Genomic DNA, 25,548 nt, shown 5'->3' on the forward strand with positions numbered 1-25,548 from the left:
GAGCTCATTGTAATATTTGTAAACTATCCTCCACATTCCATTAGAGCCCCTGCAGACCTGCCCAGTGTTAGGATCCTGTAACCCCACCATAACCCACAATAGTCTCTTTCCTTTACATCTTGCAAACATATCAGAGGAGACTACTGCACCTTCTGGCCTCAATTTCTTTGCAAATATAGCTGATTCCAGCTTTCTCCTTCAGTACTGAACCATTTCCTGCTTAACTTCCCCAAAGACCCTTATTTCTAGGCATTCCCCACCTTGCAGTCAACTATGAAGATTTCTCAAATAGCTCTGCAATGCTAACTAATGCCTAATCAGATAGTTAAAGGTAATAATTGGAGATATACCAATCTCCTAGAACTAGAAGGGACCTTGAAAGGTCATTGAGTCCAGCCCCCTGCCTTCACTAGCAGGACCAATTTTTGCCCCAGATCCCTAAGTGGCCTCCTCAGGGATTGAGCTCACAACCCTGGGTTTAGCAGGCTAATGCTCAAACCACTGAGCTTTCCCTCCCCCCCTTGTATGCAGCTGTCCTGAAAAGGAATGTAGGCAGGTTACCAGATTCCTGTGTGTCCATTCCCAGCATTCCATTTGGGGTTCATAAAACTCCCAAACTATTTCTCTTTCTACAAAGATGGCTTCAACCTTTCTAATCGTCACTGCCCTATTAAGTAAACAAGCATTTAGTTTCCAATAGCCCTGACCGAAAAATCACTCTTCTGTACTCCCCAAGTTCAATTTGACCAAGCAGTGGTCAGAAGACTCTACTGGCTGCACTGCACATTATCCAGTCTTTGAAGTAGCTTTTGCATATACCCTGTCCAATCAACTACCTGATTCCCCTCTACAAAAATGTGAATTCCCCCTCCTTTGTTGAATGAGGATACCCAAAACCATCTCTTAATCCAGCAGTAACACACACTGGTTCTAAGTAAGTTTCATCAACTCGTAACCCTGTCGATTGATTCACTCTCCCATAAGATTGATTAAAATCTCCCATAAAAAACAAGTGTCACAATGTCAGTTTAAAAAAAAAAGGGGGAGCAACCTCTAAAAATAAATCTTTCCTCAGCTTCTGATGCTATGGGTTATAGATGATGCCACAACGATACCTCAGCCTTAATAACATAAATCAACTAATAAACATCTTCCCAGCTTCAGTTCTTCTATGCTTTATTCTGATACTCCATAAGTATAAAAGAGTACCCCTACTCCGTCATATGTATCAGACGCTGGGAACCAAAAAGATGGGCTCCTCCTCCAGTCTCTATGAGCTCACAAAATGTGACACCTAGAACATTGTTTTTGTTTCCTGGATCCCCATGAAATCCAAATCCTGCCCCTCCAAAAACCTAATAGGTCATCTGCCTCCATTGCACACTCAGAATGGAGTGCACACTCCAAGTTGCAATACCATCTGTACAAAGACACCTCCAAGTTGTTACTGGTACTTGTGATCCCTGTCTACTTGACAACCTTATCACTGTTACTAATTAGTCTGATTTACCTATCTCTCTCACACACTTTCCTTTAGCCACTTTTTCCTTGTTGGCTGGTTTGTTATACTCAACTATCTGAGTCCCCAGATATTGATCTCAACTGACAGTTCTTTCTGAAGTTGCTCAAGCCCAATAACATCTGGATCCCTTTCCCCTAATGAATGCATTTATAACACACCCACAGGCTCATCTGTCTGCTCTCCCTCATCCAGAACAGTGCCTAATACAGACCATATTATAATGCTTCCTGTTGGAGCTGTGAAAATGCTATGTGATTAGGGTTGCCAACCCTCCCAGTTTCTCTGGGAGTCTTCCGGAATTGGGCTTTACCTCCTGGAGGCTACTGAAGCCAAACTGGGATATTATAGGTGCTAAAAGTCTGGTGGCACAGTGGGACTAAGGCAGGGTCCCTGCCTGCCCTGGTCCACACCGCTCCTGGAAGTGACCGCCATGTCCCTTTGGCCCCTCGCGGGAGGGGGACAGGGGCCACAGGGACATGCTAACTGCTACCAGGAACGGTGTGGAGTCAGGGCAGGCAGGGACCCTGCCTTAGCCCCACTGCACCACCAACCGGGAACCGCCCAAGGTGAGCGCCGCCCAGCTGGAGCCCGCACCCCCCACCCCCTCCTGCACCCCAACTCCTCTTCCCCAGCCCTGAGCACCCTCCTGCACCCAAACTCCCTCTCAGAGCTCCTGCACCCACCCATCCCTCCAGCACCCCAATCCTCTGCCCCAGCCTGGTGAAAGTGAGTGAGGGTGGGGGAGAGAGAGCGACGGAGGAAGGGGGCAAATGGAGTGAGTGAGGCAGGGCCTTGGAGAAGGGGCAGGGTAGGGGCAGGTCCTCGGTGAAGGGGCAGGGCAGGGAGCGGGGCAAGGGTGTTTGGTTTGGGTTTCTGTGATTAGACATCTGGCAATCCTATATGTGGTCAGACAGTTGTAGGCCATAACCCCAGCAGTCTCCTTGAATCCTCTCTTCTAAAAAATCCTCCTGTTCTTGAAGCTCAGCACATAAAAATATGTTCTCCAACTATCAGGTTTGCTATACCAGAACCTGTCAACCCTGGTGACTTGGCTTCCTGCACAACCAATTGCACCTGCAGATGTTCCTTCCCAATTTTCTTTTTTTTCTTCGTCATCAGTTCCGATAGACTCCTCTACATGATCAGTTCTTGTACCCTCTTCTATATTGTCCTGGCTTTCAATGGTTCCCACTCCCTTACCCTGACTCCTTCCCAATCTTTTACCACAACAGGACAAAGCCAGTCCTTCTCTCAAAAGTAGAGAGGCCATGCCGCTCAAAATAGGGCTTTCATCAATGATTGCAGGGCTGCTTGGAATCCTCTACCCCCCTGGCTCAAGGAAGGAAGAAAGGTCATTGCCTGGGTAGGAATGAAGCCTTTCCCTGTTTTGCCATGTCTCTGGGCACTGCCTATAAACATGCCACTTTTTACACACACACAGCATCTAATGAAGTCCCTGTAGTCGTCAGTCTTGTGTGCATTGGAACAAACATGCATGTACTTCCTCAAACACTCTGTAATGCCACAGTTAAGAGAAGTGCATGGCTTCCAAGGATACCTACAGTAACTCTGTTCAAAACCTAAATAAAATATGTTGGCAAGATGCTGAACTGTATTATTTACCTGGAAAAGTACAAAGGTGCCTTTGAATTCACTATTCCAAACTCTAAATTGACCCTATATTTTAACTGGAGGCTACAGCACTTTGGCATAACATGGAACCCAGTGCAGAATGTCTGTTTCATGTATGTTTCCATTGGGGAAGAAAATAGTTACAGGCTTAATGGCAGGTTGGAATAAAGAAACGGCTACTATATCCTCCCAATCCCTACTCCCTTTCCCAATTCCAAACTGCTCCCAGAAAAATACAGTTCATTATCAGAGTGAAAGCTGACATTGAATTCTCTGCTGCCTAACAGGTGGATCACAGTTTTCAGCTGTGTAAGGCCGAATCCTAAAGTTTTTAACAGGAGCCAAAACAACAAAATCCCTAGTGTGACCTTTGTTCATGTCCTCTCTCTAGCTCAGACATATCACAAATCTATGCCAAGGCATCCTAAAATAATCCTTCCATTGTGAGGCATCCTGCCGAGAAGCCTGATCCTGATTGGCTATGACAGCTGCATGGGGTTCTTCCTGGGTGGGGATCTTCCTGGGTGGCCCCTCAGGAGACATAGAGTTAGAAATAGACAAGTTAGGTCCTTCCTTATTGTCATTATTCATGGTTGCTTATTCACAATCAGCAACGCAGCTTCCCTCTGTTTCTGGGGCCCCCAGAACAAACAAACAAAAAACAAAAAACCTACTTCAGAGTCTAAAAAAATGCTTCTTTTGGGCCACTTTTCCCTCTGGTCAACTCATTCTTAATAATCCTGAGTGAAGGCCCTTAAAGTGAATGGACCCCTGCAACTGAGGAAAGCACAGTACTACTCCCCTCTCCACTCACAGGAGAAGGGTGAGTCAGAGGTGTGACTGCTAAACTGCCCTACACCCCTACATTACTGATACAGCCTGATTGTGGCAAAGCTCCAATGTATTCTTGCCCCTCCTGAACACCCATGCAGAGTTTGAAATGGAGTACACCCTGCAAGCCATTTCCCAGAGTAAGGAGAACTATTTCCACTATATCTGTACCAACAAGTTCCTCTGTCAGCTGCTCCCCAACACCAGAGAAAGGTACAGAAAACTCTTTCTCCTTTTGAACACATACTCCCTTCATTCCAAATCCTTCCAGTCCCCAAGTGCAGTTCCCAAGTCAGCTTCCCTACAGATACATTTGGCCTGGGTGCACAACCCCATCAGGCAACACAGGAACAAGGCTTATAACATCAGCTCATAGAACCGTGGGAGCTACCAGTCTGCGCACAGTAACTTCTGCATCAGTCTCCAAACAAATGGACTTTTCCACCATCACATCCAATGAACACACTGGAGGAACACTTCCTTCAGCTCCAGCCGGTGAGGCTGCAACCATCTTGGCAGGAACCATCTTGGCAGGAAGAAGAAATGAGAACAAACTCTCTTTCTGATTAGTATAAGCGCCTAGCAATAGTCCTACATCTAAAAGTAAATAAAAATACCTTTATATGACAACTCCGATATTGGCTGATGCATTATTTTTTATTTTACAGTATGCACAACTAAACTGAATGTGAGTTATGCAATTTTATAACTAACATTTTATTTTATTGTGTGTGGGTTTTTTAAAATGGCTCCTATGTCTATCCATATCATGTCAAGTGTTGATTCATTTGTTTATAGTGAGTGGGTAGCATCTGCCTTTTAATATTAAATGTGTCTCTGTATATAAAGAGTGACGACTGACTCAGATGCATAGAAATAAATTCTGCCCTTCTTTATGTCCCTGCAATCCCAGCAAAGTCAGTATGGTTATATCAATATAACCAAAGTCATAATCTGGAATATTTTGTTTAAAATGAGAGTGGTTCAAGCCTTTAAAAACTCACTATGACTATTGCCCATTAAATGCAATATATTGACATTTTAAAAACATGAGGAGAAGGTGCAGAAATGCCACTGATACAAATGTATACTTCAACCAGGTTAAAATCTGAGTTAACACCATTTATGGCTGACAGTGTAGCAGTTGGGAAATGTTCATTTTCACACTATTTTACTTTAGGGTATGACCAATGTGCACACAGCCTGTTCTTGTATCACCATGCAAAATAATAGGTGATGTGAGTGACTTGCACATTCAGACATACAAGGGCATATTTTGCTGAGCTAATACTATGGTTTGGATGAGCTGAAATCCAATGCTTCAGAAAAATCCTGGCATCCCATGTCCCCTGTATTGCCTCAGAGATGTGATACTATCCCCACTGGGTATATACACATATTAAAAGCATCCTTCTGCAATATGTTTAGTGTTTGGTCAATTGTATAAATGGGTGCCTGGAAGGCATTTAAGATCTATATTTTTATCAAGCACCTGAATACAAGCCCCTAAACTAATTCTATACTCCTGTGATTCCAGTTCAGGAAATGGAAGGTGATTTCAGATAATCTTTAAAAATCTTTCTCCTTGTTTAATCACTATAACATTTTACCTTGAATAGCTTATCTTCTCTAAGATCAGAATCAGTTTTGTTCAGTAAATAAGGTAGCGGCAGATTCTCTAAAGCATATAAGAATATGCATATAAGAAAATCCCTTCCCTCTTGCTTTTCTGCGGAAGAATGTACTGTATCATGAGCACATCAGAAAAGTCACACGTAAATATAATAATTAAGTCTGCACAAAATTTCTCCTCAAAATCATCTGAAATTTGGCAGGTTTGAAGTTTTGATGCAAGAATAAACTTCCGAGGATTCACTCAAGGCTCTGGGTCAGGTTGGTCAACCTGACTGAAAAGCCCACATCAACATCTGTGAGGATTCTCTCTAACCTTGTTGTGGTCTGACCCAGAGCCTTCTATCCCCTCACAACCTCCTTCCCTCATGATCCCTGTGAGTGCACTCTTCAATCCTTCAGGCCCCTGTCTACAGAAGAGACCTCAAAATCCCATGAACATCTCATGAGCAAACTACAATTTCCCTTCACTTCATATTGTTTATCAGGTCTGGGGGGGAAGAGGGTGAAAGTGTGACAAAAACCATTACTTCCCTGGACTCTTCAGAGAATGATTGGGTGGCATATTCCCCGCAACCACCCATCCTATCACTTGGGGAAGAAGTTGGCTATAGTTTTACTGACTCCCTCAAACAAGTAGATACCATGTTACTCTGTGGAATAGCCCAGCCCATATTGCTTCACATTGCCCCTGTGCTGAAGTGGAATAGGAAACAGCCCTCCTACTGCTGATGGAACTACTGCTGAACCTCACCAAAATCTGAGTCCTGAGAAACCCATACTGCACTATTATAGTGAATATTTCCCCCAATTAATCCCCTAATTGCTTAGTAAACCGGTGAGTTTTGGAAATGGTCCCGGGAGATTCATTAGTGGTTTTTATATTAACATGAACCTGAAACAACTGGAAGAGCAAAATCACAAAGGTATATACAGCCCAAATGCTACCTAATCTATAGTAGGTTGAATGCTGTATATCAAATTTTTAGCCCAGTTTGAACCAGGCCTCCACTGTTTCAGGTGCAAATGTAATCGTGGACACAGGGTTTTTGTTTGTTTGTTTGTTTGTTTTTAAGATTACATAAAGCCAAATCCAATGTAAGTATACACAACTTCAAGCAGCAGCCACCCAAACCTAGTTCTGTCAGTCCAAATTACAAACACATTTCAATTTCCCACATTTTACATCAGATGTAAAAGAAAAAGGTCAAATGATAGCAAGAATTATTGGCAGTTGTGGAATATTTTGTTACTGTTTGTTATATGAGTGAGTGTCCTAGGTTCACCTCAGGATTTAAAACGGCAAATTCGCCACTGATTTTCTCCCTGTCATCTCATTGCCTTCAGTATAATTGTATGGGGTGTAAATCACTATGTGTCCCATATGCTATGGAATAGCTCGATATTAAAGGGCATCGGTCTTCCCACCACCATGAAGCACAAAATAGCAGAGTGGAATGGTCTTCCTCTCCCACTTCTCAATGACAGATTCTCTTGGACAGGCTGGAGGAAGCAGAAAGAAGAAGAGAGGAAAAACTGTATGGGTCTATCTTTTGGACATAAAGCCATAGATGCCCTTGAAATCTCAGCTGTGTCCTGCTTATATGAAGTTATTATTCCTATATTGCTGTAGCTAAAAATATTGTTAAAGATAGAGATAAACTTCATTTAAGGTAACTGCAAAAAACAATTAAGTTCCTAATTAGACTGTGTATCTTGCAACCATGTATTTGATTTAGAATGATTTATAGTTCTCCACAATTTACTTGAGATTCCAAATATTGCTATGGGCACATTTACTTTCATCTTTCCACAACTATGGCGTAAATTGTGTTTCCAAAGTAATACACATTGTATGTTAGTTGCATTTTGCGTTGTCTTGTATAATTGATTAATCATTGTCTAAACATGCCATCTAGCAGTATGAATTGTCAATTTATGTTCACTTCATTTAAAATAGAAGTACTTATTAAATCACTGACTAACAATATCATATGAGATGTAATTACATAATTATGTTGTAGCAATTGGCAATGATTATTTAGTTTGAATGATGTATATGGTTCTGTTCTTCATGCTGAAAGATTTGCTAGGTCCTGGAAAATTTGTATAACTTTTAAAATAACATATATTTTTATGCAAAGAGACCTAATTTCCTTAGCATTAAGATTGCACAAGTTAATTTCCTGTCAACACACACAGTAGAAACTGAAGAAATCACCACATTAGGCAACTTTGACAGCCAAACAAACCTAAGTGCCATACCTTATCACTGAAACATACTGTAAACTTGATGTTCACAGCAAACTCCCTTTCACTTGCAACCTACAGACCCCATAGTTCACACATCTAGTTCATCACAGTTCCTGCCTTAATTAGTGATTTTTTTGCACATGTGTAGCCATCACTCTGAAGCTTCACTCTTGTTCTACTGAGTTCTTCTCGCTCATCCCTTTGTGATTTCAATGGAGTTTCTGTGTTGAGGTATCGTTTCTGCCTACAGGGAGCTCAGTGCTAGATCAGGTCTAAGTTTTGGGTGGGTGGGTGCATACCACAAGGTGTGGTGTTCATTGTTTAAAAAGAGATACATGCTTTATGTTTATGTAATTTCAAAAAATGTCTTTAACATTGTTAAACAGTTAGAACTTTCTTGATGTTGCAGAACAATTTCCATTATAAGCTACTTTTTTTCATATGATCAAAATTTTCTTAAGTATTCAAATTGTGATCTTAAATTTTCCTTGCCTGGTGTCTGCTCAAAGGTGGAATTGGTTCAAACATTAGAACAAAATCTCTTCAGCCATTTGGGAATTTAGTGATGGAGAAAAAAAATACACATACACACAAACACACTCTCTTACATTTCCCTTTTGAAATAAATAATCCCTCTTTTTTTAGAAATGATTTACATATGAAATATGGCATGGACTTAATCCTCTGATGACTAGTACCTTTTTAATTTAAAAACATTATTATTTTTTAGTTTACTAGTTTATGAACCTTTGAAAACTGCAGCTTGAGCACATATTTCCATTAAGTTGGTACATGAATACACTGCATATGTGCTTGCATCATATGTGCTTGCATCATGAAGTGTGTTTACTTTGCATCTAGAATCACAGGCCAATCTCTGTGATCCTGGGATTGTATTGTACTGATTTCAAAGTAACTGGAAGCATTCCCCAAGCTGGTTTTTATTACCCTTTTTTCCCCAGTGTAGCTCACCAGAATGTTTCACAAAATTATGAGCATGTCGCCCTTTTGTCTTACCTGCACCCAGTACTGCACAGTAGTATCAGATGGTAAACATGAATATCTAAAATTGTTTAAAGAAAAAATTAGTAAGAAACACCATGTGATCACAGAATTAAAGACATAAGACCAAATTCTGCTCCAGCGATTTCAATGGAGTTACTCCAGATAATCAGAAGGGTAAATGAATGAAAAATGTGGCCCTGTGATATAATATTAATACACTAGAGGGCAGAATTAAGATTGCACGTGCAACCTTAAATTTTATATTTCCTGACTGAATGTACAGCTGCAAAGTTACCATTGCATTAATATAATTTAAAAAGAAGCAGAATGTAAATTCAGAATTTTTTTCATGTATTCAGCCCAAGCCCAAACTTCTACACAACAGTTTTATAGCCCCATAAAACTAAGTCAGCTGATGGTGGGCCAGCCGCAGGTGGTTTGCTGCAGTATAGACATACTCAAATTGTCTTTCCAACAAAACTGAAATAAATGTTGTTTGCAAGCAATTTAAACAAAAGCACAACATGGTAATGTCATATCTCTTTCTTCCAACAGCCACTCAACTATGAAAAAAAGAAATCATATACACTTAATATAGAAGGAGCAAATACACACCTGGATTTCCGTTTTTCACATTTGGGACCATTTAAAGATGTAACAATGTTGAAGATTATTGTTGGGGATGTGGATGAACCTCCACTATTCTCTATGCCTTCCTATGTCATGGAAGTTTATGAAAATGCGAAGATTGGGACTGTTGTTGGTACAGTGGCAGCACAAGATCCTGACAGCGCTAACAGCTTAGTAAGGTACAGTAAGTCCAAGCAGTACTGAATTGATCTCTGGCTGCTAACGGATTATTAAGATCTGAGATATGTCGGATGATATCTTTTCTGTTAACCTATACTAGAAAAAATGGATGGAATTTTTTATTCCCAACATGCAATTTTGTGCACATACTGTAATTATCAGTTTTTTAATTAGTTTGAGCTAAATTGAGGCATTTAGCCATCAACCTGAATAGAAGTTAGCGTGAAGCTCATGTTGATGCAATCCTTCTTCAAGTAGTCCATTGAGCAGGAAGGATTTACTGTTCATGAGTGACTCATTCAGTAAGCCTGCTGTTCCACCCCCCAACTAGTGTAACCCACCCACCCTCTGGTTAGGACCGTGACCCTGGTTTCTCTCCACCATCTTTGGAGGTGCTATGCTTGCACAGGGAGGAAGCAGTCACTGCGCTTTCCCAAATGGAGGAAATCTAACAGTGAGAAGCACTTGTGCCAGGTGTCAAGCAGGTTCTTCCCACCCGTCATGGGAATGCAGTAATTTTATAAAATATTTATAATCTTAGTTAAAATATTCTAATATTTTTCATTCATATCAAAGTAGAAAAGAACTTTGGTCATCTAGTGAATTCTCCTGCATTGCTGATGTTGTTAGAGGCGTACTTTGCAAACATTTACTATCAGGCATAGTACATACAAGGATAATTAGTCCTACTGCTGTTTGTCTCAGTTGCAAGCATGTGCTAGATCAGATACTTCGTTTGTAAATGAAACAAATGTATAACATTTTAGTGAAGAAACAAATCAAATAGTCTTCATACTGGAATTGATTTCTTGGAACAGTTTCTGATTTTGTAAATAAATTCGGTGATATTCTGTGTTAATGGTATGACCATAACACTACAGTTTATAACACAGCTGGGTTTGAAAGACATCAAGATCTGAACTATGAAGTTGGATCCAAATTCCATACACTCCCTATTACAGGCCATATCACAACACTGGGGCTGAAAACTCATATACCCAGGTACAGGAAATCTGAATCTGAAGTTTTATAAGTTTCAAGATGTTTGGATTCAGCCAACATAGAGAAAGAGGATTGCTGGTCATATCTAAAATTTTGGCATGGGTCCATTCCTGGCTTACAGCAGAGTTATTCTGCATGTTTTAGGCCATACTGAGGAATACAGTGGTAGTTATTTTGTTGCTTTATATAAGGAAGTGTAGTTCTTTTCAAACAAAATGTATGACAATTCTGTAGATAAATGAACAAATATCTAAGGGTGGAATTGGACTTAGACCCTTTAGAAAAAAATAATTCTCATATGACTATGTTTGGTAGCCTAGTGCTTTTTATGAATGAATTGTAAATCCTTTGTGTGTATGTATGAGAAAGTAAACAGAAATCAGTCTTTCTGAAGTTAATTGGACATACACAATTTTAATTAAAGCCTACTGTATGAATATGATACTCTCAGTACAGTGTAACAAATACCATGGAACGTTATAATCTCCTAATTTTTATGATTCTGAAACCTGTTTTTGTGCCGATACTCCAACACTCAGAAGTGTTTGGTATCCAACAGTCAGTATCAACAATTTGATAATGCTAAGATAATGCATTTAAACTGTGATTATCATGTTATTGTCTAAATCATAATATTTGTATGTTAACTAGTAAAATTTACTAGACTAAGAGACCAGTTGCTTCCTAAGTCAGCTAAATGACAATGGCTGTAAGGAAGATGAATCTGTGTCCCCATAGCCTGGAGCAACATAGGGATTAGCTTTCTTGCTGGCCTGAGAACAGGGAAGCTAAGTGGAGCTCCGCCACCCTACAACAGTTTCCAACTGTCAAGAGAATTTCATCTAGAGAAGGGTCAGAGGAAGGTGGTGGGAGAGAAGCTGTAGCAAGTTGTGAAGGGCTGAGGTGGAAAATGGCAGTGGGTTTGGTGGGTAGAGTGGGAAGCTAGTGGGAGAAACAGCTGGCACCAGTCCTGGCAGTGGATCCAGCCCTTTGGTGTCTTTTTCACTAGCAACTTGAAACAAATAGCTGATGTGACAAATTATTCAAATTCTTTCAATAACTGAACCTAACTTTTGCTCACCCCTGACTAAGCCGTCTTCTTTCTTATCATTTTCCTCACTGATCTTATTCCCTCTATTTCCATACTCTTTCTTCCATTTCTCTCTCTTTTAATATGTTTTCCCTATATGAATTATATGCTTGTGGAAGGAGCTGGATTGACTACCTTGGACATTGAAACCCTCTCTTTATCCACAGTAGAGGTTGAACAGGGACAGCAGCAGTGCAAATGCCTCCTCACTGCCTTACCAATGGGTTTAATCCTGACCTGTAGGAAACATTGTTAGGCGTGAGAGGGAAGTTCATTGCCCATCTGCTCTTTATCCTTCCATCTGAGAGTGCCAAAAAGGGTGCCAATTGTTTTGTTATGGAGATACCTGTCCTCTAATAGCTGGACTAAGCATCAAACTCGTTTCACGTATAGTCACCCAAACAGTCATCATCTGGTAACAATTTCTGTCATTCTAGCTTTGGGTTGCATTTTAGCCAGAATTCAAGAGGTGAAAGAGTGTACATCCCAATATTGAACCATCTTATCCCCACACATATTAAGGGGCTTGTAATTGGGCAGGCTCCATCCCCACCCTCTGATACCCTAGAAACCTCTCAAACTTTGTCAATAGGTGTCAACTTCATGTGAGTTTATTTACAGTCCTGCCACCATCCCCCATGCGGTCTCACACAGCAAAGTATTTATGGTGCTTCTGGCCCTTAGGCCCTTTCCCACAGGAAAAGCCCTGCCTTCCTGGAAATCTCAGAGCATACTGGGCTCAGCTAGCCCTGGTCCTCCCCCTCAATTCCTTCCTGTATATCCTTTTGTACCACTAAGCTTCTGGTTAATTGGTGCATCACCCCTCTCAGCCTGATTGGGGATTTTCAGCTAATTAGCTAATCAGCCTTCTTCAGGGGGTCTGATTGGTGCCTAAGTGGTCAGAATGCTGACTTACCTTTTAGTTCCAGGGCTTTAATATTTAAAGGGCTGAATTGTGGCTTTGTGACTGTTCTGAGTAATGGGTGACACATACTTTTGCTGCCCCACGAGCAGAACAGGAATGAGCACTTTGCCTGGTGCAGATTGCCTTCCCCTCTTTGCTGGTTTTCACACTGGGCTGCAGAGTCAAATGTCTCTCCTTATTCCTTACCTACCTGAGGAGAGGTAAATAGCAGCTCTGTGGAGACTATATGACCCATGATGCAGGCAATCAGTGGAGGGAAGTAAAAAAACTGTCTTACAATCGCTTATTCCCCTGTCCTGTTATGGAGGGCAAGTTAATGACTTACCCAATGTGTTTGAAATATAGCCATAAACCTCCCATTAACTTTAATAAGAGCTGTTTGATTAAAGTCTAAAAATTCAGGGGTGAGACTGTTGAGAGGAGAATAGGATTATTTTCTCCATGTTCATCCTCACAGAATGCTAGTTTAAAACAATCAAACAAAACCCACTTTGCTTGACATTGATTTACTAGAAAATACAAAGTCTACAGCCTGTGTACCACATAGATAAAGGTATGTGTTCCACAGCTGATCCAGCTACAGTGCTGGCTACCAGTCAATTAAGTTACTTAGAGAGATCCATTATAGAATGATACTAGTCCACAGTACAATTAAAGAGCAATGACTTTCTTCACAGTGTCTCCTAATCCAGTTGTATGTCCTTTCTATTTTATAGGGACACTGCCATTACTGAGATTGATATAGCATTAGGCACACATGGTTTCAAGCATATTATTAATTTATTACCTGCTGGTTTAAAGATACAATTTATTTACTACCCAATTAAGATTTATTTACTACCCAATTAAGTTATACTTTATTCTGGTATCAAGAATGATCACTATGGACACAGTAAGGATCAGAAGAGTGATTACAGCAAATAACTGTTCCTAGGAGAAATATATATTTTTTTAAATTCTTAGCAATAAAGCCAAGCAGCAGGTGACCAAATATAGATACTGTTATCTGCTGTGAGGAGGTGGGAGATCCTTTCCTTCATATTGCATCACTGTAGTTCCCACATAACATGTCTTATTTTTCACATAAGTCCAAATCAAAAGATGCTGCCACTGTGTCAAACTGTACATGTGGTTAAACATTGCTAGTACTGACACCATAGTTGACATAGAGGAGGACATTCTACTATGTTTTTTTCCATCCACAATATCATCACAATCTTTATATACCTCCTTCTTCAAACTGATGATGATGAACCATCAGTGGTTCCTGTGCTTGGGAAAATCAATGACCTTATTTCTTTCTTTTTAACGTACTCAATTTACTTTATCTAGATATTTGATTGTGTTCAGCTCTGTGCCTTAGAGGAGCCAGCAAACAGAGCTGTAAACAGGGGAGTTTCAGAGGGAGTTCTGTTGGAGGAGGTTTTTGTATTTTGTGTATTGTATTTTGTACTTATATGTGTGGAGGCTGGTAGGGGCAGTGTGCTGGGAGAGAAGCTGAGCCCTGATTAGGGGGCGGGGCTTCTCTGGTTAGGGGTCCTGTAAAGGTAGCCAGCCAGTCAGGCAGTGGCATAGACAGCTGCAGTGGCACAGGAGCTGCTGACAGAGCTGTAAACAGGGGAGTTTCAGTGGGAGTTTACAAGAGGAGTTTGTGGAGGAGACTAAGAGACCTAGACAGAGGAATAGACTGGCTAGTGACGGGAGTGGATGGTGTTCTGCCAGTGTTCTGGTGCCCATTGTGGGTTTGTTTTGCTGTAGATGGTGGTGGTTTGCTTTGGTTTGTGTTTCCTGAACTAACAGGTTTTAGGTGGGAAGGCTATGACCGATACAGAGGCAGCAGTGGAAGACACAATGAGGATGACTGGATGTGGAAGCTGCGGCATGTACATGATCCTGGAGGGGGTACCTGAAAAGAATTTTGTCTGCATGAAGTACTTCCTGATGGAGCTGATGGAAGAAAAGATCCGAGGATTGGAGATGCAGGTGGAAACTCTGGTTGAGTTTAGAAGGGGGTTCAAGCAGATGATGGAACAAAGATATGAGGAGGCTGAAGGGAAAAGCTCAGACTTGCAGATGGAAGCAGAACCAAAGAATTCTGAGAAGAGACTGCTGGGTGAGGAAAGTGGACAGTGTGAAAGCATGTGACTAAGAGAACCAGGCAGAGGAAAAGAGGGGTCAGTGAAGGAGAAATAGAGCTCAAGAACAGGTTTGCAGAGTTGGAAAATGAAGAAGGGGCACAGCAGGTGATCGCTGAAGGTGAGAGGGCAAGGAAGAAGAGAAGAGCAGCTAGTCCTATAGGAAGAGGGGAAGAGTCAATGGAGATAATACCACCAAATATGAGCCCCAGGAGGATACAGGATGGGTTGTGGAGGATTGCAAGGGACAATAGAAATCAAGAGGACTTGCAGCCAGAGGGAACAGGGGATAGACTGGAGAATCACACCATCACCAGGAAAAGGCAGGTCTACGTGACTGGGGACTCCTTACTGAAAAGAATAGACAGGCCTGTAACTAGAGTTGATCCGGAGAACAGAAGGGTGTGCTGTCTGCCGGGTGCTAAGATATGGGATGTGGACCTGAGGCTGAAAAAGATTCTAACAGGAGCGGGAAAGAATCTGCTGATTGTCCTTCATGTGGGAACAAATGATACGGCTAGATTCTCGCTAGAGGGTATCAAGGGAGACTATGCCAGGCTGAGGAAGACGCTTAAGGAAATCGAGGCTCAGGTGATCTTCAGTGGGATTCTGCCTGTTCCTAGAGAAGGGCAACAAAGGTGTGACAAGATTATGGCAATCAACAGATGGCTCAGGCAGTGGTGCTATAAGGAGGGCTTTGGGATGTACAGAAGCATTCATGGACAGAGGACTGTTCTCTCGGGATCGACTTTACCTGAGTAAGGAGGGGAATAGACTTCTAGGATGGAGGCTGGCACAACTGATTAAGAGAGATTTAAACTAGGAATTTGGGGGAGATGGTTGGGAGATGTCGAGGTAATCTCCATGCCAGAATTTAACACTGAGAGGGAAGAAAACAAAGTAAGAAAGGATACAGCCGTGGGTAGGAGAATGGACATAAGGAGGAAGGGTAGTGTAGATACCAGTCTAATAGGTGATACTGTTGGTAGAATGTCTGGGCCTAATCAGGTAAAGAATGTCAGTGAAGCCAAAAAGCAAAAATTAATATGTTTGTACACTAATGTGAGGACTCTAGGTAACAAAATGGAGGAACGAGAGCTACTACTGCAGGAAGTGAAACCGGGTATTATAGGGATAACAGAAACATGATGGAATAGTAGTCATGACGTGAGTACAGGTATTGAAGGCTATGTGCTGTTTAGGAAAGACAGAAATAAAGGCAAAGGTGGTGGAGTAGCGTTGTATATCAATGATGAGGTAGACTGTAAATAAATAAGAAGGGATGGAATGGATAAGACAGAGTCTGTCTGGGCAAAAAACACATTGTGAAAGAAAGCTACTAGAGCCTCCCCTGAGATAGTGCTTGGGGTGTGCTACAGACCACCAGGATCTGATTTGGAAATGGATAGAGACCTCTTTAGTGTTTTAATGAAGTAAACACTAATGGGAATTGTGTGATCATGGGAGACTTTAACTTCCCAGATATGGACTGGAGGACAAGTGCTAGTAATAATAATAGGGCTCAGATTTTTCTGGATGCGATAGCTGATGGATTCCTTCACCAGTAGTTGAAGAACCAACCAGAAGGGATGCCATTTTAGATTTGGTTTTGGTGAGTAGTGAGGACCTCATAGAAGAAATGGTTGTAGGGGACAAACTTGGTTCAAGTGATCATGAGCTAATTCAGTTCAAACTAGAAGAAAGGATAAACAAAAATAGATCTGGGACTAGGGTTTTTTATTTCAAATGGGCTAACTTTAAAGAATTAAGGAAATTAGTTATGGAAGTGGATTGGACTGAAGAACTTGTGGATCTAAAGGCGGAGGAGGCCTGGAATTACTTCAAGTCTAAGTTGCAGAAACTATCAGAAGCCTGCATCCCAAGAAAGGGGGAAAAAGTCATAGGCAGGAGTTGTAGTCCAAGCTGGATGAGCAAGCATCTCAGAGAGGTGATTAAGAAAAAGCAGAAAACCTACAAGGAGTGGAAGATGGGAGAGATTATCAAGGAAAGCTACCTTATTGAGGTCAGAACATATAGGGATGAAGTGAGAAAGGCCAAAAGCCATGTAGAGTTGGATCTTGCAAAGGGAATTAAAACCAATAGTAAAAGGTTCTATATCCATACAAATAAGAAGAAAACAAAGAAAGAAGTGGGACCGCTAAACACTGAGGATGGAGTGGAGGTTAAGGATAATCTAAGCATGGCCCAATATCTAAACAATACTTTGCCTCAGTCTTTAATGAGGCTAATGAGGATCTTAGGGATAATGAACGGATGACAAATGGGAATGAGGATATGGAGGTAGATATTACCACATCTGAGGTAGAAGCCAAACTCGAACAGCTTAATGGGACAAAATCGGATAATCAGATAATCTTCATCCAAGAATATTAAAGGAACTGGCAGATGAAATTGCAAGCTCATTAGCAAGAATTTGTAATGAATCAGTAAACTCAGGGGTTGTACCATATGACTGGAGAATTGCTAACATAGTTCCTATTTTTAAGAAAGGAAAAAAAAAGGGATCCAAGTAACTATAGGCCTGTTAGTTTGACATCTGTAGTATGCAAGGTCTTGGGAAAAGAATTGAAGGAGCAAGTAGTTAAGGACATTGAGGTTAATGGTAATTGGGACAAAATACAACATGATTTTACAAAAGGTAGGTTGTGCTATACCAGCCTGATCTCCTTCTTTGAGAAGAGTACAGATTTTTTAGACAAAGGAAACACAGTGGATCTAATTTACCTCGATTTCAGTAAGGCATTTGATATCGTTCCACATGGGGAATTATTAGTTAAATTGGAAAAGATGGGGATCAATATGAAAATTGAAAGGTGGATAAGGAACTGGTTAAAGGGGAGACTACAACGAGTCATACTAAAAAGTGAACTGTCAGGCTGGAAAGAGGTTACTAGTGGAGTTCCTCAGGGATCGGTTTTGGAACCAATCTTATTTAATCTTTTTATTACTGACCTTGGCACAAAAAGTGGGAATGTGCTAATAAAGTTTGCAGATGACACAAAACTGGGAGGTATTGCTAACACAGAGAAGGACCGGGATATCATACAGGAAGATCTGGATGACCTTGTAAACTGGAGTAATAGTAATAGGATGAAATGTAATAGTGAAAAGTGCAAGGTCATGCATTTAGGGTTTAAAAACAAGAATTTTGGTTATAAATTGGGGACATATCAGTTGGAAGTAACAGAGGAGGAGAAGGACCTCGGAGTATTGGTTGATCACAGGATGACTATGAGCCGCCAATGTGATATGGCCATTAAAAAAACTAACAAAGTCTTGGGATGTATCAGGCGAGGTATTTCCAGTAAAGATAAGGAGGTGTTAATACCATTATACAAGGCACTGGTGAGACCTCATCTGGAATATTGTGTGCAGTTCTGGTCTCCCATGTTTAAGAAGGATGAATTCAAACTGGAACTGGTTCAGAGAAGGGCTACTAGGATGATCTGAGGAATGGAAAGCCTGTCATATGAAAGGAGACTCAAAGAGCTTGGCTTGTTAGCCTAACCAAAAGAAGGCTGAGGGGGGATATGATTGCTCTCTATAAATATATCAGAGGAATAAATACCAGGGAGGCAGGGGAATTATTTAAGCTCAGTACCAATGTGGACACAAGAACAAATGGATATAAACTGGCTATCAGGATGTTTAGACTTTAAATTAGATGAAGGTTTCTAACCATCAGAGGAGTGAAGTTCTGGAACAGCCTTCCAAGGGGAGTAGTGGCGGCAAAAGACATATCTGGCTTCAAGACTAAGCTTGATAAGTTTATGGAGGGGATGGTATGATGGGATAGCCTAATTTTGGCAATTAATTGATCTTTGATTATTAGCAGATAAATATGCTCAATGGTTTGTGATGGGATATTAGATGGGGTGGGATCTGAGTTACTACAGAGAATTCTTTCCTGGGTGTCTGGCTGGTGAGACTTGCCCCCATGCTCAGGATTTAACTGATCGCCATATTTGGGGTCAGGAAGGAATTTTCCTCCAGGGAAGATTGGCAGAAGCCCTGGAGGTTTTTTGCCTTCCTCTGCAGCGTGGGGCACGGGTCACTTGCTGGAGGATTCTCTGCACCTTGAGGTCTTTAAACCACGATTTGAGGACTTCAGTAACTCAGACATAGGTTAGGGGTTTGTTAAAGGAGTGGGTGGGTGAGAATCTGTGGCCTGCATTATGCAGGAGGTCAGACTAGATGATCATAATGGTCCCTTTCTGACCTTAAAGTCTATGAGAAATTATAAAAGTAAGTAAACTCATCATTATATGTTTCTGGGTTTGTTTGTTTGTTTTTAATTAATTTTGGGAGGGCCAAATCAAAGACTGGGGTTTACATTTAGAGGTGAAGGGGATGAGCTGTAAAGACATGCTTACTACTGTTCTCTTGCATCATTACTCTTCAGTTTTCTGCTGTTCAAAGCTGCCTAAACAGTATAGTTTGCTTAATCAGCATGCACTGAATCAGGGCCTTCATTTGCATCACTGCTTTATTTGGTTGACCGACAAAGGAACCATTTTAAACTAATTACAGTAAATGGTAATATTTTCTGTTTCATTTCACTCAACTTTAACCTGTCTGTTTTTGTTTATTTTTTAACTGAAATATTTTCAAAGTTAACAATTTTCTTTTGGATGAAAATTAATTTTCTGTAGAAATATTAAAAATCCCTAAAGTTTTTTTTTTAATTGAAAATTCCTGGGGGGGTAAAAACACATTTTAAATGAAATTTTGCAAGATTTGTTTTCATTCCTACAAAGGTTAGTAGTAACAATGTTGGTGTGAAATCTGATAGTGTAAGAAAGACTTGGCCAAGTACAGAATAAAAGAGGAAATTAAAGATGAAAATTGGTCATTATAATGTTGTTTGGGTATTTTATTTGACATCTTTTCAAACTTTGTTTTTAATTGTCTCTCTTCTTATTGGACCTGCTATGTGCAGTCCTAGTGCACAGACTAGCAGAGTATTTCTATGGGGGTTAGGTTGAAAAGAGCCTTCATCTGAAAGTCTTCAAACCAGTAGTGGAACAGCTCCAGGGCTGCTAACACTGCCTCAGGGCTGCAATAATCCCTGGGCAATGGTGCCATCCCTGTAAGTGATTTTGTCTGGTGCATCCTTCTAGTCACAGTGCATTCTCCTTGAGGCATTCTTTCTGCAACTGCTCTGCTGAGGCAGAAGAGTTCTGAGGAAACTCAGTTGTCTGCTATTCTCTAAACCCCGATGCACCTAGTGGTCCAGAGAGGAGCAAGGCTGCAATTTGATGACTTGAGATGTTCTCATTTTGAGCTGCTAAAAGTTTGGAAACAGAGATCTCATGCAACACTTCCCATTACTTTAATATGCTAATAGGTACTGTTGTATGTGCCAGTGGCATGGGCTAACTTCCCTCATATAAACATAGATCTATGCTTACTGATCTTAGTGCTTCAGGGAGGGGAAAAAAAGTCCTCCTCAACATTGAGCCCTAAATCAGGGCACTGGATTAAGAGAAGTCTTACTCTAATGCATTAACATATAATAATGGCAGCCTCTCCCTGCACCCCAACCCCTAGCCCTGATCCCCCTCCCACCTACTGACCCTCTCGATCCCAGCCTGGAGCACCGTCCTATACCTCAAACTCCTCATCTCCAGCCCCACCCCAGCGCCTGCATCCCCAGCTGGAGCCCTCACCCCCCAACACACACTCTATCCCCCTGCCCAAGCCTGGAGCCCCCTCCCATATCTTGAACTCCTCATTTCTGGCCCTACCCTGGCACTTGCACCCCCAACCAGAGCCATCACCCCCTCCCACACTCCAACCCCAATTTTATGAGCATTCATGGCCCACCCTACAATTTCAATTCCCAGATGTGGCCCTCAGGCCAAAAAGTTTGCCCACCTCTGTTCTAATACTTCTGCTACTGCTGTGCAATATATTAGAGGGTTTGATTTAGACAGCTCAATCAGTGATTATTGGTCAAAGATAGATCAGCACTATACAGAAAGGGGAAAAAGGTCTGCAGCTTACATTTTCACTGCTCCAAAGAATATGAGTTCACTTTAGGGTACAGACGCTTCCCGAGTTACATAAACCCAACATACACAAATCCGAGTTTATGGAAAAAGTTCCGTAAGCTAAAAATAGGAGGGTTTTTTTTGTTTGTTTGTATGTTGTTGGTTTTTTTTGCGTAATGGTTGGAGATACGTTAGGGTTAAGGTTAGAGAACGCTTGCATGGGGGAGCATCTGTATATATCCCTTGTTTACAACAAACAGAAAATTCCCCCAAATTCCACCCAATTAAGACAAGCCCAGTGCTGGGTTTAGGGGCAGACATCCCAAGCAGGGCCGGCTCCAGACTCCAGCGCGCCAAGCGCTCGCTTGGGGCGGCGTCCCGCGGGAGGGCGGCAGGCGGCCCCGGTGGACCTCCCAGAGGCATGCCTGCGGAGGGTCCGCTGGGACCGCGGCTCCGGTGAACCTCCTGCAGACGTGCCTGCGGAGGATCCGCTGGTCCTGCGGCTCCGGTGGAGCATCCTCAGGCGTGCCTGCGGGAGGTCCACCGGAGCCGCGGGACCAGCGGACCCTCCGCAGGCACATCTGCAGGAGGTCCACTGGAGCCGCGAGACCGGAGATCGCCAGAGCACCCCCCGCGGAGGGCAGCGCAAATCCTAGAGGGGGGCACGGAAGACGGTCCTCAACTGGGGCACCATTTGGTCTAGAGCCAGCCCTGGAAAAAACTTTCATTCTTTCCCTTATCTAGTTTGCACCTCCTGTTTTCAGGGTACAGAGACATCTACCCCAATTATTTCTAGCACCCGCACCAATTATTTCTAGCATTGTATTTAGTTCAGGACTCCTATACCAATTATCCCAGTTTTCCTACAACTCTGTTTATATTTTGCATCACTTCTTAAAGGTTCTGCATACACAGGGTTATATACAGTTCACAATGAGCCTGGCAAGAGTGCAAAACATGTTGGTAGTTTGGTTCATACCATAGTTAGTGTAAATGGTGAGAATACAAAGCCTTCTAGAAATATATCAGTTAACAAATATTTTTCATTATTTCCAGGATTCAACTCACTGTTTTAAACAACAATTTTAAGATTTCCTCCAATCATCTGTTAGACCCATTTGTTTTGTCCTGCCTTAGATTAGATTGTAAGGTATTCAGAGCAAGGATTGTCTCTTACTAGCTGTTTGAACAGATGGTCCCTTTGAAAGGGTCCTAATCTTGATTTGATCTCTATGTGCTACTGTAATAGAAATAACAACAAATATAAACATATCCCACTTTTCGGTACCATTTATATCATTGTTTGGTTAAATATTGTATCTTCTAAGTGACTGACTTTTGTTGGATCCTTCCAGGGCTGATTAAGACAGGTTTCACTGTATTAGTGTTTTGAAATTCGAAGCATTTTCATGTTGAACCAAACCACTCTGTATTCCACTTTGTTATAATGAACTTCATTAGTCAGTGCAGAGCTTGATTAACAATAGGAAACTGAAGTAGTCTGAGTACCTTTCTGAATCCACTAGAAAATAAACTGCTTTCTTTCACTCTCCTCCAACCTGACTCTTGTAACTATAGTTAAAACACAATAACACATGGAAGATTTAGACATGAATTAAATTGGGCCACATGGTTCATTTGCCTTTTATACAGAGCAGCTGCTTTATTTCCAGGAAAGGTAGAAAGAATTAACCAGATTAAGGAAACCTACAAAATTGGAAAAGCTTTTCTGTGAGCTTCAGACTGTTCATTTTATGGGAAGTTAGTAGAGCATGTAGTAGAGTCTCCCTGCTGCTTTTGCCTTTCTGCTTTGTCTAACTGTCGCATAGTATTACCTCATAATGGATGATATATGATAGTGGTTAAGATACCTACTCTGTTACAGAGTAGAAAAACCTGCTTTCCAGCCACTGAGGGTATCTGGGAGCTGTAATGAACTCAGACTTGCATCAGCTTAGTCTGGATTAAATTGCTAAACTTCTGTTTGGAGCTTTCAAATAACCTACTAATTAAATAATGCATTATTTATTCACAGGATTACAAAATTAACATTATAAAGGGAAATTAATTTGGGTTTCAAATAATGGAGCAAATGCAGGAACCTATTTTAACTTTTGCTGCATTGCTAGTAAAATATAGGGGTGATTTGACGAATTAGATGGTATCGTACTTTAGAGAGCCAGGAAAATTTTCGATATTTTAAAAGGAACACTGAGATGTGTATTGTAACAGAGTATATCCTCTTGAAATTCAATGTACTACCAACATTCTTTTTGTGACCTTTAAGAGCTTTAATTATCTTGAGCTGGATTATATTTATGTTCCTAAATGCAAAAATTTATATTTATTAGAGATGGAACAAAAGCAACCCCTCAAATTCTGAACCCTCCTTAATGTTTGAAGTCCTTTGGATTTGAGGAAACTATAGCCAAACCTGTGCTTACACAAAGTACATTCTGGTTCGGTATCAGAATCTTAGGCATGAGTATGTGAGGGATCTATAGTGTGGGTTTGGAAATGAAATGAATGTTGCAAGAATTCTGTTCTTATAGTTTTTTCTTTCCTGCCTAGTAGCTGATCTTCCTAAAACCCACTGCTGACAAATAGGGAAGATAATGAAAACTAACTATTCTAGCCCCACCCTTCCAAAAAAAACCCAAAACAGACAAAGCCAAATTTCACAGGCTCAATTATCTCATGTCTTTGGGAAGATAGGTCTAATGAGCTTCGGTGATGTGGTAAATATCCTGACCTATACCCTGTCACATGCCCACACTGCAACAGGAAGCAGAACAAGGAGCTGGAGCTTCTTGCTCAAGTGGGTTCTATGGCAAACACACTATCCAGGATCATTTATTATTCTAGGGCCCTTTTTATTTTATGGTACATGTTCTGCTGATGGAGGGAAAAAAACCATATTAAATATGGAATGCAGCATATAAGTGGAGTGAAGATTTCCATTGAGAAAGTAGGCCACAATATATAAATGATAGAATAGCATCTCCTATTTCAGTTAGGCACACAAGACATATAAACACTGGAGTGACAGGCACCTAATATAAGATTGAAAGACATTACATCATCAGTGAAATATAAAGCTCCTATAATAATAATAATAATAGTCTGGAATGCAGTATGGAAAGAGTGCAGTGAAAAGCGTTACCATAATGTAGGCCCAGTACATGCTGAAACAGTATAAGCCACTGTTCCCCAACGCAGTGCCCGCGGGCGCCAATGCGCCCACGTCCTGGCCCCCAGGAGGGGACCGGCCGAAATGCCGCCGAATTTCAGTGGCATTTCAGCGGCGACGCCTCTCAATGACGCCGCTTGCCACCGACAAGTGATGTCATCGAGAGGCGTTGCTCCCGAATTTCGGCGGGGACGCCTCTCGATGACGTCACTTGTCGACGGCAAGCGGCGTCATCGAGAGGTGTTGCCGCTGAAATGCTGCCGAAATTTGGTGGCATTTTGGCGGGTGCTCCACCGCCGCAGTGGTCCTTCGGCTGGCGCCTGCCAGCCAAAAAGATTGGGGACCACTGGTATAAGCTATTATATTATGGAATGTAGTCTGTGAACTATGGGAGCACAGGCTTAATATGGAAATGTAGAGTTAGTGGTAGGATCCTTACTGTAATCTTGTAAAGTTGAAAGTTTTATGTAATCACTGTGTGAGAATAAGGTCAACAACAACACAAATACTTGACTAATATGGAACACAGCATATGAATGATGAGAACAGAAGTCAACAGAAGGTCCTTATTACAGTCAGCAGTGATGCAGTATATAATGTATATGAAGAAAAGGGTCAGTTTGATATTTTAAATCATGGTGTAGTACAGAGAGTGAACTGTTTTCTGTCTGTGTTGTATAGATTTAATATATCACTTTGGCTGTATTTTGTGAATCTCTGCTATGGGGATCACCCTGTTGTATTTTTATGAATCTGGGTAATAGATGGGAATCACCCTGTTGGCTACTGCAGAACCTACTTTGGTGCAAAGCAAAGGATGGATAAAAAGGTAGAGATCCTTTCTTGTGTTTACTTGTAGAATTTGTAAGGCACCAGGATGAGACGGTGAATAGGATGGCATCAAAGCCCTGATAAATGGACTGTAAAGTTTTCCCACTCTGTATGTCTCTACAGGAGTTTCAGAGTGCAGTAGAGCTATACAAATAACTGATTTTTGTTTTGTTTTCTGGCAATTCCAAAAAAATCAGAAGAAAAATAATGGGTTGAACCAAGACGAATTTGTTTCAAAATTTTCTGTGAATTGAAAAAAATAAATAAAAATTGTCTTGGGTCAAAGGAAAAATTTCAGTCAACCCAAACCAAAAGGTTTTATTTTGGGTGGTTTTTTTTAAAAATAAATAAATAAATAAAATTGAAGCATATTTTCAAATGGAAGGTTATTTTGAATCAAAAAATCAAAACATGATCTTTTTTAACTTTTCATTTCAACTTTTTTTACTCTTTTGGCATTTTTGTGTCCTGGTTTTTTGACATGAACAATTTGGCAAACATGCATTCACACAACATTTCAGTGTCAGTGAATCTGCATTTTTGGACAGAAAAATTCACCCAGTTCTAGTGTGCAGATCCATGCAAACAGAGAAGGCAGGGGCCTTCTTTTCCTGTCATCTTCTACCTTTGCCCTCTCTGTTCCCTGAATATTCTTTTTCCAAAGGTCTACAAGCTT

The 25,548-nt window shown here is 41.2% G+C and overlaps 1 protein-coding gene across 20 annotated transcripts in view; it reads left to right on the top strand.

The window, feature by feature from the left end:
• CDH18 (cadherin 18) overlaps positions 1–25,548 on the top strand; it is a 644,661-nt gene that overhangs the window by 547,766 nt on the left and 71,347 nt on the right. For all 20 annotated transcript variants that reach the window (XM_045007543.1, XM_045007546.1, XM_045007537.1 and 17 more), the window contains one exon: positions 9,431–9,684. In XM_045007543.1, coding sequence (XP_044863478.1) covers positions 9,431–9,684 — 254 coding nt within the window. The remainder of the gene's footprint in view (positions 1–9,430; positions 9,685–25,548) is intronic.

This window comes from Mauremys mutica, chromosome 2, assembly GCF_020497125.1.
Source record: "Mauremys mutica isolate MM-2020 ecotype Southern chromosome 2, ASM2049712v1, whole genome shotgun sequence".
Classification (NCBI taxonomy): domain Eukaryota; kingdom Metazoa; phylum Chordata; order Testudines; family Geoemydidae; genus Mauremys; species Mauremys mutica.